This window comes from Marmota marmota, unplaced genomic scaffold (genome assembly GCF_001458135.2).
Source record: "Marmota marmota marmota unplaced genomic scaffold, marMar, whole genome shotgun sequence".
Lineage (NCBI taxonomy): Eukaryota > Metazoa > Chordata > Mammalia > Rodentia > Sciuridae > Marmota > Marmota marmota.
Window position 1 is genome coordinate 22,181,879 of NW_026000221.1, and position 20,762 is coordinate 22,202,640.

Consider the following 20,762-nt stretch of genomic DNA (forward strand, 5'->3'; position numbering starts at 1 on the left):
CAACTCATATCCACCTGTTATTATTTACTTTATAGATTCCTCAGGGTGATTCACATATTCTGAACAGGTTTTAAAATGGATTTTTTTCCTTTGGGCAACTCTCAGTTCTTGCGGGTGTGTATGGGGTGGACCTCAACTGCAGTCCTGTGAGCCCTGCCCTACCTATTTACTGTATTCTACCCAACGCTATAATAATTGGGTGAGGAACAGGCACGTGACTCAAGTCATTTCTGAGGCTTGTGTGGTATCAGTGGGAACCAGAATCTCTTTTCACTGGGGTTATTTAGCCTATGTGATGGAATCACAGCTTGGGAAGTGTTTGCCTGAGAGTGAAAGGACACATTGAGGAAAATGAGCTAGACAAGGAGAGGAAGCCACCCTTAAGGGGCTCGCTGAGGCACCTCTGTCCACGTTCCTAAAGCTACTAGGAATCTCTCACATTCCATTTCAGGGACCTGAGCAAAGTAAAACAAAACAAAACCACAAAACTACCTCCTCTGCATTATCCGGTATCAGTTGTCACTTAATATTAAAGAAATATTAATACATATCTACATATCTTAAGTTTTTTTTCAATTTTCTTATATATCTCTGTCAAGAGATCCATTGGTCCCATAAGCCCTGGGGTGGCAGCCCCTTCCTTGTGAGACAGCAAATAGCTGATTTTATGGTTCTCCAAACAGAAATGGTTGTCCTTAGAGAATCTCAGCATGAAAACTGGGCAGAGAAGCTGGGTCTCAGCACGGAGCCAGAGAGTGTGTTTGCAAGTCTGCATCTGCTGGCAAGATTCATGTGAAAGGCAGACTGTGTGCCAGGGTTTATTTTTAATAATCAGAAGCCCATCTTACTTTTGAAATGTGCTGTAGCTTCCTGTGACGAAAGGAAAAAGACAGTTCATTCCATCTTTGTCTCACCCCATGGAATCTACATTTCTGGGAGCTCAGTGATGACGTGGCTTATTCACCTCTGGGACTCAATATTCAGAAGAAAAGTAAAATGAGTGGGGGTGAGGGAAAAGGCAGAATTTCTAGAAACAGGAAAGGAAGATTATCTGTTTCTCTGTAGTGTTTTGCTACCTCTGTTAAAATTCATCAGGATTCTAAATTATGGGGTAGGTAATGTTCTGGCAGGGAGATGAGGATGTGCCCAGCATGAGGGTAAGAGACAGGGGGCTCTGAGCCCAATGTTTTTCTGAGAGAGAGAGGAGGACCCTTGAGGGAAGGGCTCTACCCACTGTGACATGGAGAGTTAGAGCAGAATAAGGATCATGCCCTGGAATAGGCTCCTCTGTGTGTCCTACAGCATCCCCTTCTGGCCCACACCATCCATGACTAATTTCAACCCCACACATTCCCAGAGTATGCCTTTGGAGGACCCCTGGGTGTGCCCATGCCCACCTCCTGTCACTCATCCATCTGGCCATCTCCAGGTGAGGGGGCATGAGGCAAGGCCTGAGATATGGAGGGTGCATCCAGAAGCAGGCCACTTGCTCTGGACAATAGAACACGAGTAGAAGTGACCCATGTCAGGAGGGGGGCCTCCAGGAAAACCTGACTCATTGCCATGAGGGTTTATGGAGCAAGCACTTCTTCCATACACTGTTCTGTGCTGGGAAGCCTCTGAAAGCGCAATCTGTCCTACCCTCCATGAGCTCACTGCCCAGTGGGACAGGCGGATATGGAAGCATTAATGACCCAGTGTAATTGGGAACAGACCAGTTCTGTCTTGGCAGGGGAAACCAAAGAAGGGAGTGATCAGCTCTGCTGGTGGCTAGGATTCCTTAGAACACCAGCCTGGAGTCAGATCTTGAAGGACATGTCGGGTTCTCCTGGTAGGTAAGGAGCATGAAGACTCCCAGGAGAGGAGCCTCCCTCTCTGCTTTTCTCTCTTGTGACATTTGTCTCACTTGCCTTTTGTGAAACCACCATCAGTCTGCCTGGTCTCCTGTAGCCCATTTACTGTTGGACCAAACACCACTGTGCCTCAGTTTCCTCATCTGTTAAGACAGTGTATTACCATGTCCCCTTACTAGAGTTGTCCTCAGAATTAAATTGTTTCATTGCATGGATAGCTGTGACGATGTGTGGAACGCACAAGACAATGCCCTTTGCAGTGAGCGTTCAGTAAATGTTAAAAAATCCAATACTTTTTCTATGCCTCAAAGCCATTCTCTTCATCGAAGTGTTCTTCAACCCAAAGTGGCCTCTGTTATCAAAAACAAAACTCTATTCTGGCTGTTGGAAACCTCTAGTAGCTTTATGTCCATACTAAAAATAAATCTGTCTTGTTCTTTCTTTTGTTGCTATAACCACAAAACTGGGCAATTGATAAAGAACAAAGGTTTATATATAAAGGTTTATACCACAGACTGGGTAATTGATAAAGAATAGAGATTTATTCAGCTCATGATTCTGGAGGTTGGGGTTCAAGGAAGAGGGACCACATCTGGTGAGGACCTTCCTGCAGGAGGAGAGGACTCTCTGTAGAATCCCAGGGCATCAAGCTTGCTAATTTGAGTCTTTCTTCCTCTACTTATAAAACCACCAATATAACTATGAAGGTCCCAGCCTCCTCACCTTCTCTAACTTTAATTACCTCCTGAAGGCTCCATCATCAAATATATTAACCTGACTTTGGGGATTAAGTTGCCACATGAGTTTTGGAGGGGCAGACATTCAGACCACAGCAGCATCTGTGAATCAGCTCATGATCTGATCTATATTGGCACCACCAGAAGATGGCTCTAAGACTAGGACCCTGCTGGGAAAGCACAATGTATGCTTGGAACCAGTCATAAAGAGACCCCCATAGGCCACCCGTCTTTCCAGCTAGTGGGTGCTTTGACATAGAAATCATCATCACCAGAATGGGGATGTAGGGTTGGGTAGAGAGACCCCAGAGGATCTCCAAACAGATCCTCCAGCAAGTACTCCAAACAAACACACTAAGAAAGGGAGGATGCTGTCCTGGAGGGTTGTAAAGGTGGCATTGTGCCACACAGATGCCAGACATCTCCTTTCCCTTCTCTTCCATTAGTTCTTTCAGGCATGGGAAGTAGATTTCCAAGTATCACAGGAAGTCAGGCATGCTGCTGAGAATAGCCCTGAAATCATACCACAGTGACTGGGGTCCTGAGAAGAACGGAGGGGCCCACATGGAGCACACATTGGAGAATGGTGAACTAAGAACATGGGCATGCTGCTTGGGCCCATCTACAGACTGGAATTTTGGCAACAATGGTAATTTCAGCTTTTGTGTGTCATCTCTATGACTCAATGTTTTACTATGTTGCTTCCTGCTTATTAAAATCTATTCCTGATAAATTTGTGATGAAATGGTTGGCAGGCTCGCCTGTCTCGTATTTTATACAGTCCCAGGAGGAGTAGGTGGAGGTATATGGAAGGGAGGATGTGCCAAAAAGGGGGGAGGGCATTCGTCATTGAGACAGATCCCTAGGAGAGTTCATGGGGAAGAGACACACTGACAAAGAATTTACATACAGACATCTGTCCAGAGAGAATCTGAGGTTGCATTGCTTACTTCAAAAAAAAAAAAAAAAAAAGAGGTGTCGAATTCAGAATTGTGGGGGTGAATTGGAAGACTTCTAGGGATAAGTGGCTCTTGGTTGGATCTTGGAAGATGCCTGGACTTTGGATATACAAAAGGAGAAGAGATGGTCTTCCAAGATGGCTGTGATAGCTACGTTTAGGTCTCAACTTGACTGGGCTATAGGGTACCAAGATGTTTGGTCAAGTATTCTTGTGGGTGTGTTTGTGAAGGTGTTTTTGGATAAGGTTAACATTTGAATCAGTACCTTGAGTAAGGCATATTGCCCTCCCAATGTGGGTGGCTCTTATTGAATCAGTTGAAAGCTAAATAGAACAACCTGCCCCCACCCCCATTCTCCTATGAATAAGTGAGGGCCCCTTCCTGCCTGACTGTTTTGAGCTTGGACATAGTTTTCTTTTTTCAGTTTTTGGATTCAAACTGGACTATCAGTTCTCCTTGGGTCTCCAGCCTGCCAGTTTACAGATTGGAATTTTCTCCAGCACCTCTTCTGTTTCTGAGAATTTCAAATTTGGACCAGAACTATCAGCTCTCCTGGGTCTTCAGCTTGCCAACTGCAGATCTTGGCATTTCTCAGCTTCCATAATGCTGTGAGTCAACTCCTTACCCCCTCCCCCCACCCCCGACACACACCGCTAAATCTATTGGTTTCTATTGGTTTGATTTCTCTGCACAGAACCCTGACAAATATGATAGAGAACATAGCTTTCAAAGCAGAGTTGCAATAAGCACTGAGCTAGCACTTTCTGCACATTTAATCCCTTGGCTTAGTCTGTGGGATTCATTTCTGAGTCTAGCCTGTGGATCGATACTGTACCAATATTTATTGAGCACCTACTATAAGCCCAGAGTGATGACATATTTTATATACTCATTTATTTAATGCATTTATCCAATCAACAGATATTTACTGAGTATCTAATGAATACTTGCAATGCATCAGTGAACAAAATAATAATCTATGTGCTCTCAAAGTTTATATTGAGTTGGGGAAATACAGAACCATAACAATAGATATGACAAATATGTTAATTATACAGTATGTTAAAACGTGATTAATACTATAAAATGTTGAGTAAAGGGCATTAAATATACTGGGTTTAATGCCTTTTAATGGTTGGTGTTGGGTTGCAATCTTAAGTCCGTTAGTCAGGGAGGCCTCACTATGAAGAAAATCTGAGCAAAGAAATGAAAAGCAGGTGAAGGAGCAAGCAGACCCGGCAGTGGGGACAGCGAGTGCAAAGGCCCTGAGGTGAGAAATTTTCTGGAGCATTTGAGGAGGTGGGAAGGTGAGAGTGGCTAGATGGGGGTGAATAAAAGGAGAGGAGAAGGAAGCAAAGTCAAGGATTAAAAAAAGAGAGAGACAGAAAAAGATCAGACCATTGTAAAGAATGTGGCCTTAATTCCTAGACAGGAGTCTTTTCAGGGGGGTGATTGAATCTGTTTTACAATTTAGTTGAGTCACTGTGGCTGCTGTGTTTCAGTGGGTCAGGCCAGAGATAGTGGTGGTTTGGACCTGGATAGCGCCAAATGGAGCAACATACTCAGAATGACTGGAGTAGAGTGGGCAAGGGACCCTGGCATAGGACGAGAATGTTGTGTGGACAAGCATTTGGGGACTGTAGTTGGTCAGGCACTGGTCCTTCGGTTGCTGGGTTGTGGGGACTTCTGATAGGGTCCTGGAGAAGGCTTATGATGCGAGTGTTCAGGATCAGAAAGTATTTCAATATTTTAACAGCTCTTACATCCTATGATGTGCCCTCTAGGGATCAGGATGGAGCAACCAACCGTGAGGACTCGAGTGCCCACGGAGAGTTTTGCTTGTACCCTGGCAAAACTGCAGCAGCCACTGCAGGGCTGAGGAGGGTGGGTGTCAGGACCCAGCTGGCTTTTACAGAACGGAGTCCAAACTGAGAAGGGCGAGGCTCTAAATTCAGCCGCAGAATTCAAGCAGGCACCAAGTATCAGGACATAAGATCAGTAATATTTTCATGTGCTATTTAAAAAATTTAAAAATAATTTAGAAATTCATCGTGAACAATAATACTGACATTTTTGACACGGGCAGCATCTAGAACTGCTTTTGCTTGTCCCAACCTTGCTCTTCTTGACAATTCTTACCCTGTTCCATGTTATCTTTAATAATAAATTAAAATTGATACAAATTGGTTCATCAGGGGCATTTGGGGCATCAATTTTGAGTTTTAAAAATACTGTGTGGAAATATTTTATTTTTCTCAGTTGCTGAGTATTTCTGGCATTCCCATCCTGTTGGAGCCTTGCCCTGGTTTGGAAACGATGACCTGGGATTGTGGGGAGCATGGAGGCCCCGAGAGCATAGAGTGGGGGAGGGGTGCACATGAGAGATGCAGCCAGATTGTGTGGTGCGGGCGGAGGGGTGTGTGCGGCAGGCCTGCTGCTCGCTCCTCCTCCTGAGGATTCTGGGGAGGGGGCAAAGGGGTGTGCTGTCAGCAGCCCATCTGCACAGTGCGCCTGCCAACCAGGCTTGGGAGCCAAGCGCCTACTTTCTTTGGTGAGGCTGCTTGGGAACCGTTTTCCCAGGAAGATGGGAAGCATCTCCTGGTCTAACTTGGTGGTGCCTTGGGGCCAACCCAAGACATTTCCTAGGAGTATGGACCCCTATCTTTTCCCATCTGGTGCACACCCTGATCCACTTACCTCCTCAACTGTCACCCAGGTGAGCCCTGGTCCCAGTGTGTGAGATCTTCACAGACCCCACCAGCCATGGGCTCCTGGCCACCTGCTCTGTCACTGAGTGGCTTCAACCTGCCTCGTAGCATCAATATTGTAAGTCAATTCAGATTTCCAGGACATCATGGCCAGGAGAGGGGATGATGGAACACCTAGAATCTTCCCGTGTTGGAGGTTACACTAGGAGGGACTCAATAGCTACCCCTAACTGGCTTCTGTCTTTTCAAGCCTGGAGGACAGTTCACCAGCCTGGATCATTCCACTGAGTCTTCATTTTTCTAGAAGCCTTTGTTATCACCAGGCAGAACCTGGGAATGAAGCCAACATGAAATCCAAAGCTGAGTAGTTATGAGAAAGCAAATCTAGATTCTTCATTGGATCCCCTGGATGCAGCCATATCTGAGCCAGGGCTCCTCAAACATGAGTCATTAAACTACTGTTTTGTCTTAAACCAAAATTTCAGCTGGACTTTTGGTCACTTGAAATGGCAAGAATGGGCCCTACTTACTTGCTTAATACAAGAACTTAGCCACCTATGAGGATCCCACCTGGAAGACAAGGGTGGCGGTACTCCCCGGGGCAGTGCGGAACATAGCCTACCTACTCCAGGTGTGATCTTTGATCAGCAGCATTATTATCACTTAGGAACTTGCTAGAAAGGCAGAATCTCAGCTCTTTCCCCAGATTTACAGAATCAATATCCTGAATATATTTTTACAGGTGCCCCAGGTGATAAATAGGTGAGAAGTGCTAAGGTTCAGATAGGCTTTGAGTGTGTCCCCTGAATGTTCATAGACCGGAAGCCTGGACCCCACTGTGGCAATGTTAAGTTGGTGGAAGCCTCAAGAAGTGGGGCCTGTTGGAAGGTGATGAGGTCACTGGGGTGCTGTCTTTGGAGGGGATTAATGTAGCTCTCAGAGTATCCAGTCAAGTTCCTGTAGGAACAGGCTGTTATAAAAAGAACAAGCCTGGTCCCTGAATCTCTCTGGCTTCCTGTCTCCCCTGTGATTGCTCTTGCATGAGTTCTAGCCTTGAGATGCCAAGTACCATGAGCCCTCAGCAGAGGCCAAACAATGAGGCTGCCCTATCTTGGACTTTTAACCTCCAAGTCTTTGAGATAAATCAACTTAAAAAAATTATAAAGTACCCAGCCTCAGGGGGTTTTATTATAGCAATAGAAAATGGACGAATACAAGAAGCATTTGTGTTGAGGGCGAATCTTTTTTGTTTCCCAGGTCTTCTTTTGTGATTGGGTAGAGTTTAGAAGTTAACTGGAGTTTGGGATCAAGGTTCAAGTCATAGCTTTGAAAACTTATTTGTTCAAGAACAAGAAGCATTATTTAAATATCTCTGAGCTTCTATTTTTTCTTCTGGAGAATCAGGGGTAATGCCAGTAACTAACTGCCATGACTTTTAAAAGGATTTTGTGTATTTTACTCATGGAAAGTGCTTGGCACACTGTCAGGATAGAGGAAGAGCTCAAAATGTGCCAGCTAGGATTATTTCCACAACTCTGCAGTGGGGTTGCTTCATGCTCAGCCCACCTAATAACTTTTGATAGATCAAATGAGACAACAGATGGGAAAACATTTTTGGAATGTGCAAATTGATGAAAAAGGAGAGATTTTTCTAAATCTTAAAAGAAAATCATTCACAAAGGTTTTTTTTTTTTTCCATCTATATGTGGTTAGTAGCTGGTTGGCTTCAATATGTGCCTTTGAACAAGGGTAGGAACCAGGTAAAGAGATGAGGACAGGTCACCAGGAGGGTGCAGGGCTCTGAGCTGAGGGTCAGAAGGGCCAAAGGGCTTCTATCTTCCAGGGAGACATTGGATCCGAGCATTTGGGAAGTGAACCTTGACTGAAAGGCTCCAGAGAGCCCTGGGTGTTATGGATGAGGACCTTGGGCTTCAACCAGGAGGTAATGGAGACGAAACTAATTGCAGGGGACACCCAAATGACAGTGGCTTCTCTGTAGCCCTTTGACCTGCTGGATTGCCAGTCTGTTTCTCTCTTAAGAGAAAGTGGCTTCAGGTCTTGTCCAAACCTCAGAAGAGCTCCAGCTGGGCCTTGGGGACGATTCAGCAGCCCCCTAGAAGTCATGGAAAGCCATGTGGGAGAAGAGGCCTGCCATCCTGGGAACCACTCAGTCACCCTGGAGGCATCACCCAAGGGAAGCTTTGGTGCACAGCTGGACCTTCTGTGATAGGTTCTGTATGTGGTTGAGGGTTGGGTCTCAGCCCAGCTGATGAGAGTCGGGTGGAAAGGGTCCTGCAGGGTGCTGCCAAGGCTCTGGGAGTAGTAACAGTAACTAACTGTTTGGGTGAATGGTGGTCAGCCATGTGTTATTGGAGAAGAGATGTGGAACCCTCTGCTCAGTCCTCGATTCACACTAGGGATCCACCTCAATGGAGATACTGAGCCTGGCTTTTGAGACTCGGTAGGGGTAGGGAAGTGAACCGGGAGAAAAGCTTATTGGATTTCGATAATGGTCCAATCAGTCTCAGATACTTGTGGTCTCCAAATGAAGAGGCGGAGACCGAGAGGTTGAGAAACTGCCAACTCCAGCTTCGGGCATGAGGAGGCATTACAGTGTGTGGGAAAGAACAGACCAGAAGTCAGGCAGAACCAGGGTCAGGTCCCGCTCCTCCTGTTTAATCTTACCATCTCTTCACTTTGTGCCTCATTTCTCCATTAAAAGTAAGGAACACCCCCTTTCTTACGGGAGTCATGTTACCATTAACCCTGAGAGCACAGCTGAAGTTCAGGGTCAGTGTGTGGGACAGAAAAAGAGGTCTGTAAGGATTGCTGAATTCAGAAACTGATGGAATGTGGCAGGGGATTAGAACAGAGTTAGGTGGTCAATTCAGGACAACTCTTTCTAAGAAGGAGACATTCAGTTTAAAAGAGAGCCAACATCACCGTTCTTAGGGAATAAGGGCTCACTCTAGTTGGAGCAGCAGACAGATCCAACCACCAAGGTGACACTACGAGGGTTATGGTGGGGACGCTTTGCCTTTGTGCAGCCGCTCCTTCCCTGGACCCACAGCCACACCTCTGGAGATGGGCTTTGGGTGAACGTTGGTCAGCACTTGGAAAGATGAGGTGGACCCAGAGCAGAGGAAAGTGAGGGCCAATTGGGGTGCTCCAGGTGCCTTTGTGTTATGGTTTGGATGTGAAGTGTCCCTGAAAAACTCACATGTGAGACAATGTAAGAAGGGTCAGAGGAGAAATGATTGGGTTGTAAGAGTCTTAACCCAATCAATGAATTAATCCCCTGATAAGGATTAACTGAGTGGTAACTAAAGTGGTAGGGTGTGGCTGGAGGAGGTAGGAATTGGGGCATGGCTTTGGGGCATATATTTCGTATCTGGAGAGTGGAGTCTCTCTGTGCTTTCTGATCATTATGTGAGCTGCTTCCTTCTGCCACACTCTCCTGCCATGATGTTCTGCCTCACCTTGAGCCCTGAGGAATGGAGCCAACCTTCTATTGACTAAGATCCCTGAAACTGTGAGCCCTCAAATAAACTCTTCCTCCTCTCTAACTGTCCTGATCAGGTCCTTCAGTCACAGGAGCAAAAAAGCTGACTAAAACACTCTGTCTGCCTATCTGTGCATCTGACCACGGTGATATTTCAAGCGATGATTGCTCCTTTGCTTCTTACCTTTTAGTAAAAGTTCCTATTTTGTCCAACTCAATCCCAGAACCATAGAATGGGAGGATTCTGGGAGCTATATTTCCAGGGTATCCAGGTTGGTGGCACAATTTTCATAACACTGCTATACTATTTCTCAGGGCATGGAAAACTTGGGGAGAAGCAAATTTGGAGTAGGAAAAGGAGGAGTTCTGTTAGAGAGATGCATCTTTTGAGATGCCTGTTAAGATGGACCCCAATGATTATTGCAATCTGCTGTTCATGCCCTGTATGGTCTCCTTCCCTTAAATGTGGGCTGCATTTAGTGACTGGCTTCTGGTTAATAGAACTCAGTGGAGATGATAGAATGTCATTTCTGAGATTAGGTTACAAGGAAGCTGTAGTTTCTATATTGGGTATGCTTTCTTGTTCTATTATTGTTTGCTCTGAGACAAGCCAGCTTCCCCTTTGTTAGCTAACTATTGAGTGGCCCACATGGACAGGGCTGGGGGAAACCACTAATAGCCAGCAAGGAACTGAGACCTTCAGTCTTCGGACTTGCTGGGAACTGAACCTTGCCAACAACCACATGAATAAATTTGGAAGCAAATCTTCCCTCAGTCCTGCATTCAGATGAGACCACAGCCCCAGCTAATAGTTTGGCTGTAACCTCAGAAGAGAATGAGACTCATACAGGTAAGTAGCATCCAGTTTCCCAACTCACAGAAGATGGGAGATAATAAATGACTATTGTTTTACAATGCTAAATTTTGGAAGCAACTTGTTATATGCTGCAATAGATAATGAATGTAGACATTCGTGTGGGTACTTGTTCTTGGAGCTTAAAGGAGAGGTCAAGGGTAAAGATATATGTTTAAGAACCACTAATATTGGATGGTACTTAAAGTCATGGAACCAGATAAAATTATTAAATTAGAAGCAGTAGCCGGAGAAGAGCAGAGGTCTGAGAAGTTAGCCTCGAGGCTCCCCAGCAGTCTAGGGATGGCCAAGGGCAAGAGATTCTGCAGAGCAGATGGACACGGAGTGGCCAAGGTAGAAGGTGGAAAGGCAGAAGGCTGTGGTGTCAGAAGCTGAGAGCAGACTGAATGTCAAGGTTAGTGAAGGTGGAGACAGAGAAGTGCCCCTTGGCTTTGACCATGTGGAGTTGATAGCGGCCTGGAGAGAGCAGACCAAGTGGAGGGGAGGCCGAACTGGACAGGACCAATGAAAGCAGGGAGCAGGGAGGGGACTGTGGGCCCAGCTATTATTAGGAGAAGGTAGTCATGAGCAGGGGAGGAGAAAGGGAGGCACCTGATGCTCACAGAGCAGCCATGTCTTAGGACAGTGGCCGGCTTTGTGCAGAGACTCAGAATTGACTCCCCCTGCAGGAGACCAACAGAATGATGAAACAGAATGTCTGGACATGTCAGTCAGGAGACTGAGCTATGGGGTCTCATGAACTCAAAAAGGCACAAAGAAACTTTGGCTGCAGCTTGTCTCAGAGTCACATTCTGATGGATGGTGACCTTAGCTTCATCACTCTCTTAATTAAATCTCATAGTAATTGTGATTTTGACCCACCTCACCCCTGGGGGTTTCCCTTTGGAAACCATATGCACACTGGTCTCTAGGATTCTGATGTAATCATCTCATCAATCAGGGACAGGGACATAAATGGATAGACTAAGGGACAAACAAATGGTTAACTTCCTATATTCCTTTAATAAAACCCCAGTAGGCAAGAATGAATGTCCCCAATCTCCTCTGAAGATGGTCTGCTCTTTCACTTTGCCTATATGGGAGTAAACTATTGCTGTGCTTAAATCAAATTTTTCTTAACTGGCTTTTTGCATCTTACTTGAAGTTTCCTTTTGCTACGAATGCAAGGACCCAGGAGTCTCACCCTTGTCTCCAGTAGGGCTCTCGGGCAGGACATGTGCACAGAGAAATATGAACTCTCCCTTTCAATTCCAGGATAACTGTGTTTTTCTGTGTGGCTCTTGGTTTTGGCAGATGGGAGTCCAGAGAAGGAGACAGCAGGCTTGGGGAGAGTGCAGAGTGGCACTGGACAGCAGGGTACAGATGGAGCAAGCTTGGTGGCAGAGCCAGGCAGCTCCAGTGGATGGGCTTAACATCCCATTTGGTCTAATTGGTGATGAAAGTGTCTTTGTGTGGCTGAAGCTAGAAATCTACCCTTTAGCCATCCAGCAAATACATGCCCAGGGACTCTGCCAGGCAGTGGTGATCTGTCATGGAGCTAGATGTCATCCCAGGGGAGAGGATTCATGGCCCAGGGAAGGCAGATGTTTTGATGAACATTCTGGGGCCTTGTAAGTTGTCAAGGTGTAACAGAGGTCCGTCCTGGTGTGCCTTGGGAGAGCCAGGGAAGGAGGGCCCACGTTTGTTGGGGGACCGGGGCAGGGTGAGGAGGTAGCCTTGGAGCAGAACTTAAAGACTGTATGGCCAGTGCTGTGCTGGGAGGGTCCTTCCATGTCCCCTTCGACCCCCCTCCCAACCCCACCTATCTTTTCCACCTCTTGCCACTCACCCCTGCCCACCTTCTCCAACTTCTTCTCTCCTTTCTCCTAAGCCTCCCCTTTCCTGTCCTGGCGACATTTCACAATGTGTGTATGTATGTATGTGTGTGTGTGTGTGTGTGTGTGTGTGTGTATATCACTATATCTCTCTCTCTCTNCCACCTATCTTTCACCTTGCACTCACCTGCCACTCTCACTCTCTCTCCTTTCTCCTAAGCCTCCCTTTCCTGTCCTGGCCCCCCCCCCTTTCTGCTCTGTCTCCTCCCCCTCCCCTGCTCTTTTCTCCTCTTCCCTCCCTCCCCTCCTTCTTCCCTGGCCCATGATGAAAGACCTTCCCTGGCCTCCTGGCTGATTAATTATGCATGCTCTTCAGCGGGTGTGCCTGGCATCCAATTAGGGCCTTGGCCAGGTTGATAACATAGACAGATTAAAATGTAATTCATCGAGTTGACATTTAAGCCCCAGTGTGAATGGCACCGAAGAGAAGCCATGCTCTCCAGGTGCTCTGTGTGTGTTTTGGGGGTGGGGGACTCAGCTACCTGTACTGATAGCAGCTCAGAGTGGCCAGACTGGGCCTTCGATTGTACCGTGGGACTAGGGAAAGGCTCAAGGCAGGCTTTGAGCCAGAGCACGCTTAATTTTCTTTTTCTTTTTTTTTTCTTACATTTTATTTGGAAATAATTTGAGATTTACCCAAGACTAGCAAAGATTGTACAGAGAGTCCCATATACCCTTCAGTGAGCTTTCCCTAATGTTAATATCTTACATAACCACGGAACAATGATCAAAACTAAGAAATTAACACTGGTACAATCCCATTAACTAAACTACTGGTTTTTTGGATTTCACCCAGCTTCCCACTTAATGTCCTTTTTCTGTTCCAGGATCTGGGCCAGGACCTCACATTCCAAAGCAGCCTAGGGACAGCAATTCCTCCCTGCACCCCAGGCTAGTGGTTCTCAAACTTTAGAGTCCAGAGACTTACTAGGGGTAGGGTCTCAGGGACAGGTCCTTCCTGGACATTTGGATTCAGTAAGTCTTGGTAGAGCTCTGGCATTTATATTTTTAATAAGCACCTTGGCTAACATAGAGTTGCTGGGCCCGACCAGCACTCCAAGTGAGGTCTGGTTGGTTCTTTGTTCCTTTTCCAAGTCATTTGTTGACTTGTAGATTCCCCACAACCGGTGGCTCAGCCTTAGGCCAAGATAGGTACCCCCCCACACACCCATTGCCTCCTGCCAGATCCTGGTGGGGAGGGGCTGTACTGATAGCTACTGTACCCATCTCTCTTTTCACCACTGGGCTGGCAGAACTCCAGGTAAGACTTGTTCAGAGAGGACATTTACCTGCCAGTCACAATGCACATCTTTTCATTTAATTAACAGAATAATCTCGACAAGGAGACACTATTTTTCTCATTTTATAGAGGAAGAAACTGAATAAAAGTGATATGAAGAGTAAGGCTGGCAGATTGAGCATATAAAAATACAGGTGGCCTGGTGAAATTCGAATTTCAGATAACAAACACAATATTGGGGACATGCTTATATGTTTAAAATATTGTTATTCATTGGAAAACCAACTTCACTGGGCCTCCCGTGTTTTTACCTTGCAGTCCTAATTAAGTGCTGGCCTGTGGCTGCAGAGTTGACCTGAACACGGATCTGACTCTGATATCTGCAGCATGGGGCATCCTTGTTCTGGCCTGCCCGACATCCTCCTCACCTGGGAGGCCAGTAGCAACGGGAGGTGGGGACCGTGTATATTTGTCTCCTGTTATCTCAGGACTTGGTACAATAGGGCAGTGGGGGCTTAGTCAATATTTGTGGAATAAATGAATGGCTAATGCATGCCTAAATCAACTTGCCACTCTCGGTAGCAGGGAAGGTTACAGATGATGATAATTAAACAGAGAGGCTGTGCTGGTGAGGTATTGGGTGATTGGCTTGCCCATCGGGAGAAAAGAGAAGTTATAGATCTGAGGCTGCATGCCCACCCCTGGGACCCCAGCTCTTGCACACTGACCAAGGGCAAAGACCCAGTTCTTCTCACGTTAACCTCCTAGAGCCTCTGCTTTCTCAACTGTGAAATGGGATCGCATCTCTTCCAGCTCCAGGCTTCTATGATTCTATGATTTTTCTTCCGTAGCCCCACACTCTGGAATAGGTACCAGGTAGGGACAAAATGAGATTTGCTACCAGCTACTAGATATTTCTTCCTACTTTGCTGTTTCTTCTTTCTCTTCTTCTCTCTCCCTCCTGCTTTCTCTCTCTCCTCCCCCATGATAGTGTTCTAAGCAGCCCTCTGTGCCTGGCCTTGTGCCTTCTTTTTTCCCTCGATTGCTCCCTCCTCCCTGTCAGATGGATCAGAAGCCCAGCGAGCCCTGGCCCAGCACAGTTCCTCGCAGACAAGGGAAGACGTTAGGAGCGCATTGTGTCTTTTAAAATAGACCTGTTGTCGTCGGAATGTATTTTTAGCTGTGGAAGAGATTGGCATGCTCTCAATGCCACCATCTGCCAAAGGCAGTTGCTAGGCAACTGACACTGACGACAGCAAAGGGACGGCTTCACGCAGGATCTGGGGACCCTGGTGGCCCAATCCCTCTTCACTGTCTAGTTCCTTCATCACAACAGCCAGGCCCAAGAGAATAAATGTTCCTCTCCTCCTGGGGGAGGCCAGGGAGTTGATTCAAGGTCTGTGAGCTAAGCACAGAGGGGGCTGCCCGGGAAACAAGGGACGCTGGGCCACCACTGTCCCCTTGATTCGTAGATTTTTCTGCTTAGAAACTTCAGGGGACTGCTGTGGGGTGAGGCTGGGCTCTAGACTCAGTGAGCCCAAGGAATGCATGTCCTTCTCCTGCAGCCCAGTGATTCTAGTCTGTGTCAGGGCCGGAGCTGTGAGAGGTAGTCAGCCTGGAGGAGGCCTCTCGGACAAAGCAGCAGGCGGCGGCCATGACCCCTGGGCTCTGGCCTGATTCAGCCTTTTGCTCTCTATGTGAATTATCCCTGCCCTTCTCTGCCCCCCAATTCTGTCACCTTCAAAGTGATAATACTGAGCAAGATAAAAACGCTTTTGTAGGGATAAAAGGCAGAAGAACCACAGAATAGAAAAATTCATGAGCCAGACTCAGGTTTAGATCCTAACTGTCTCCTGCTCATGTGGATGGCTCAGAGAAGATGGTTGACTTCTCAGTGCCTCAGTTGCCTTATCTCTAAAGGGAGGTAGTAATGCTCTCCTTGTGCTGTGGGAACTCAACAGAGCAGCCCTTAGAAGAGATGCAGCTTTACATTGGCATAGTTTGGAGCTCAGAAGATGGACGGGTGTTATTCAAGTTCTGTAGCAGGCTGTGTGCTGTCCACCATGATCATCTCACCTCATCGTTACTAACTGACTCGAAGCTGGGCACATCTCCAGCCTCCCCCGCAGCTAAATTCTCACCAAAGACGTGAAAGGAAGGGACTAAGCTCACTCTGGTGTGGTTGTGCCACCTCCCTGCATATGGCCTGTCTTTTCCTTCCTGGGAGCCAGGGTGTGGCTCTGTCTGCTTTGACCAAGCAGAGCAGGAAAACATGATGGGGGTGTCATGGAAGTGGCTGAGCAAGAAGATGCAAGGAACTTGACCTGTTCCAGGCTGAGCACAGTTGCCCCTCTCAGAAGAGGACCTAGTGACTGCAGTTTGCTTGGGAGGGCATGAGCACAGAGGTACGTGGGGAGGTGACACAGAGGACGGGAGGCAGCCCATGTTGTCCAGCCGGCCACCCTGGCAGATGACTAGAGCTCCCTTCCACAGGGAAGCTCTGGGAAAGGGTGGAAAGTCCAGCCATCAGCGCTGGCCTGCACAGAGGGACCTGGGGTAGTTTTACCCTGATGCCCATCTATTCCTGGAAGACATCAGTTCCTAGGAACCTCTGGTCCTCTGTGCGCTGGTGGGCAGAGTGAACGTCAGTAGCCAAGGACAGCCCTCTGAGAAAGATGCAAGTACTGCCCTCTCAGAAGTCAGGCTGGGGGGCTGGGGCCATAACTCAGGGTAAAGTGCCTGTCTTGCATGTGTGAGGCACACCTACAAGTAAATAAAGATACTGTGTGTTCACCTACAACTAAAAATGACAATAATAATAAAAACAAGATGTCAGGCTGGTGAGCATAAATGGTAAGGGGCTTCAGGGGCATATCAACACAGTTTCAATAGCATCCATCATGATTCTGCAGAGATGGAGATAAACTTGTGTGTTCTTCAATCCACTGTGTATTGGGGGTCCTCTACAGCTGACCTTCCCCAAACTAATGTAATTTCCAAGTGCCATGCAGAGAGGACTTGCAGTTTTATTTTAACCCTTCCAGCTCCACAACTCCAAGTGACACAGAGGTTATGTGGGGTTGGGGAGTCCTAGGAAGGTCTCAGTGGAGATGGCAATGGATGGGGACATGCTGTTTCTGGGGCTCAGGTAGGACATGGTGTAGGCCCTCTGAGAAGGGGCAGATGAGTGAGCCAGCATCTTCAGGGAAGGCTTCCTGGGGCTGGAGGGGACTTAGAGAGCTGGGGTGCAGAATGTCCCTGCAGAGCCATGGGATAGACCCCTTTGTAATGTGTGGGGGTTGGTACCTTGGCTCATTTGACTTCAGGATGGTCTCAGACCAGTGGATGCTGAATTTGGCTGCATTCTTTACAGGAAGGGGCTGGAGGACAACGCTTGGCTGAGAATAGCCTAGATGAGGTGGTCCAGCCACATGGCACATTGTCATTGCTCCCTGTGTTCGGGGGTGGGGGGAGAAGCTGCTGGCAGGTGCCCCTTGTCACGTGCCCAGTGCCATTCATGACCAAGTGCCACGTCAGGACTCATTAAGACTGGGGCCTGCCCAGCAGTCAGGGACCAGAGGTGAGTGTCCGGTAGTGGACTTGCAGACCTGATGACTAGCCCAGGTGGACTCTCATCTGGGCAGTGTGTCCAACAGTCTGAGCATATGGCAGACACTCAAATCACCTTGAAGGGTGGGGCTGGGCGTCTTTTAGAGATCATCAGGTCCAGTCCCCTCGTTTTCAGGATGGTGGCATGGAACCCAGACAAGGCAACCAGTCTGCTCAAGGCTGGAGGAGGAACGGGAACCAGATTTCCTGACTTCCCCAGAAGCCACACAGAGAGGTGGGGCTGCAAATCTGCTGTCACACTCCCGGGGACCACTGCTCCACCTGGGAGCCCCTTTTCATTCTTCATAGCAGCTCCTCCAGAACAGAACTCAAGAGACCAAATGGCCAGGCCCCTCTCCCTCGGGTGACGCATGTCCTCAATCACATTGTTAGGTCCTTTCTTTGCCCAGAGGCACCCAGAGCTCCTCTCTACCTCCTGCCTGTGTTCCACCCCATTTGTCTGCTGGTTCTTCTTGGTATCTAGCTGCAGCCATTCCTCCTGTGCTTTTGGCTTGAGTTCCAGGCAGAGGTGCTGGTGCTGCTGAACGTGAAGAGTGGGTGGAAATTAGTAAATCCACTTTCATCCTCATTTTCTGACCTATTTTGATGGGAAAGAGTGAAGACCCTGGCCCTTCAACACTCCCCCTCCCCAATCTCACCACATTAAGGACAGGCAGAAAAGAATGAGGCCATTGGCCCAGACTTCCCTGGGTCCCAGTCACCTCAACTTGGGGGGAGCTGAAGGACAGCGGGTGCCAGAGATGGGAGAGCTGTGCACCCCGACTCAGACCAGGCAAAAGAAACCCCCCCTTTGCTGGTGCTGCCGGTCTCACCATTCACTCTGCTCCTCACATTGACAAACGTGGGACATTTGTTCCTTATTCTCGATTCTCTTTGTGTCTCATTCTCTTTGGGAAATTTCGAGCCGTTTCCTTGGTTTTCTTTGAGACATTTGTGTCTAGAGTGGGCAAAGGGAGGAGGAGGGGTGCAGCCTAGAGGAGCCCCTCTGGAGCAGTACAGAGTGACCAAGGCCATTTGAGGGGGAGGGAAGTAGAGAGGCCCCAGGGGGCTCCTTATCTATTTGGGGGATCAGTCCTGCAGGTCAAGGTGCTTATGGGTAATATAAGATGTAGAAGGGACTAACATTGGGGATCAGGTACTCTCCATGAACACACAGGTCCCAAGAAGGCAGAGATCAGTGAGGACCAGAGTATTTTAGAGAAGATACCATGGAAAGGAAATCTCCAGGGGGATGCGGACAGACGGCATGGGGTGGACAGACAGCATTGGGCGGATAGGCGGAGAAGAGGAACAGGAACAGGAGGTGTCAGTGTTTAAGGGGGCTGCGAAGAAAGCCAGGGGACCTTGCTGAGAAGGAGCAGGGGCAAAGCTGGAGAGTTAGGCTCACTTCAGGGGTGCAGGGAGGAGCTGGGGGAGGGGCAGTCAGTTTCCCAGTGAGGAGGCCAGAGAGGAGGCCAGTAAGCCCTGGCCACTCTGGTTGCCTGGGAGGGCTACATGGACAGTGGACTCTCTGTCACCATATTCCAAGGGTTGTTCAGAGGGATGCAGTGAGTGGGGCAGAAAGAGGGCAGGCAGACTGTTTCTTGTCACATGAGTCATTTCTGAGACTTCCTCATGAACCCACAGACCTGCCCCACAGGCGTATCATGGGACAGTGACGGGCTTGATGGTGAGGAGCTTGTCATGTCAGGCCAAGCTCATCTCTCTGCTTTCCCCAGGAGGCCCTGGGAAGAGTGAGGTGGCCTTGCCATATGCTGTGTGTGTTGGGTCCAGAGCTCTCTGCCTGCTGGAGTTCTGTTCAGGAACAGGAGAACCCTGTATCGCCCCTGGGGTCATATTCCTCATCCCTTCCGTAGCATTTGTAACTCTCAGTAACTTGGCCATGGCCTAAAGTCCTATTCTTGTGTCTCATTACTGTTCATCACCACCAGCACAAAGTTATTAAAACACTGATGAGCTTTTATCGAGCACCTATATATTCCAGAAACTCTTCTAATCATTAAATATGTAGTAACACTTAATATTCACAACAACCCTCTGGGTAAGGGAGATCATTCTCTCCATTTCATGGAGGAGGAAACCGAGGCTCAGAGAAACCAACTTGCCCAAGGTCTCCCAGGCAGCACGTGGCAGGAGAGTGAATGTGTCTGACTCTTGCTCTTCCTCTAGCGTGCCGTGCCTCATGTCGGCCCATGGCCTTCACTCTCCTGCCTGCATGCTGCCCCACCTCTCAGCCTCTCGCTCACACCATGAACAGCCATGTGAGATCTGACTCGTAGGGCCTGGCTTGAAAGTCACCCCTTTGGTGTCTTCCCAGATCCCCAGCTTTCTCTGGGCTCCCCCAGCACACCCTGATATGGCGCCCATCACATCTCACTGCTGATTTTTCTTCATGTGCCTGTGACTCCCTCAAAAGAAAAAAAACACTTTTTCTATTTTTGCACTTTTAAAATAAACATTTAGTTGACATAAAGGGACTACATTTTCAACTTCAAATCTATCTTCTCTCTCGCTTCAAGATCTGGTTTGGAGCAGGGATGCAATAAATATTCATCGAATGGAAACAGCTTTCTCCCCCTGCCTGGCTCTCCCTTGCTGACCATCCTGTTCCTAACGCTTTGCTACGTGGGAGAATCCAGACATCTTGTCCAGCTGCTGCTCACGGTGGCCCATTTTGGCTGGAATTCAAGGAGTAATTACAGACAAATGAGTATTATTACAACCCACATCAATCAATGTCTCTCTCCTCAAATGCCCTCACCAGGAAACAAGGGCCATCTCAGAAGAGGCTGTCTTGGTAAAGCCCAAGAGTCTTTCTGTTGACCAGGGAGTGTGTGCTACCTGGAGGGACATTGACCATCGGGAACTGAGTCTGGAATGTACTGCCTGTACACTCTGAGATTGCAGGAGAGCCTGAATTCAAATCCTGTCCATCACTGTCTCTCCATGAACTTGGACATAGGGCTTACCTTCCCTGAGTCTGGATGTTCTTATAGGTGATGTGGGGACAGTACTATTTCCTGGAGTGTTGTTGCAATGATTAAATGAGATAGCCTGTTTTAGAGTGTCAAGAGAGTCCCCAAGCTGATTAATAAATAAAAACTTCCTTTTCCATTCTGTTCATCAATTAATCATTGGGTTCTTTGTTCTCTGTTGGGGGCACGGTTCTGTCATCATGAAGGTTTTGCATCAGCAGCTAGATGCTAATTCCCAGTCTTGTCTACATTCCAGGCTTTCTTGCAGAACACAGTTACCAGTAAAGAAAAGCTTTTCTGGAGAAACTGGGGCTTGCTCTAACTCTGGGAGGAAGAATCATGGTTAATGTCAGATTCACAGATCGTCTGTGGGGTGCTAGGCTATCGTGGGGAAAGGGGAAGAGCAGTGG

General features: G+C 47.8%; 1 protein-coding gene across 1 annotated transcript in view; it reads left to right on the forward strand.

The window, feature by feature from the left end:
* The window catches only part of LOC107144853, a 28,661-nt gene extending 8,167 nt beyond the window's left edge, over positions 1-20,494 (forward strand). The window contains exons 3-5 of the mRNA XM_015488714.2: positions 3,037-3,239; positions 3,974-4,157; positions 19,897-20,494. Coding sequence (XP_015344200.1) covers positions 3,086-3,239; positions 3,974-4,157; positions 19,897-20,200 — 642 coding nt within the window. The 5' untranslated portion in view covers positions 3,037-3,085 and the 3' untranslated portion in view covers positions 20,201-20,494. The remainder of the gene's footprint in view (positions 1-3,036; positions 3,240-3,973; positions 4,158-19,896) is intronic.
* The last annotated feature ends 268 nt before the right edge of the window (positions 20,495-20,762 follow it).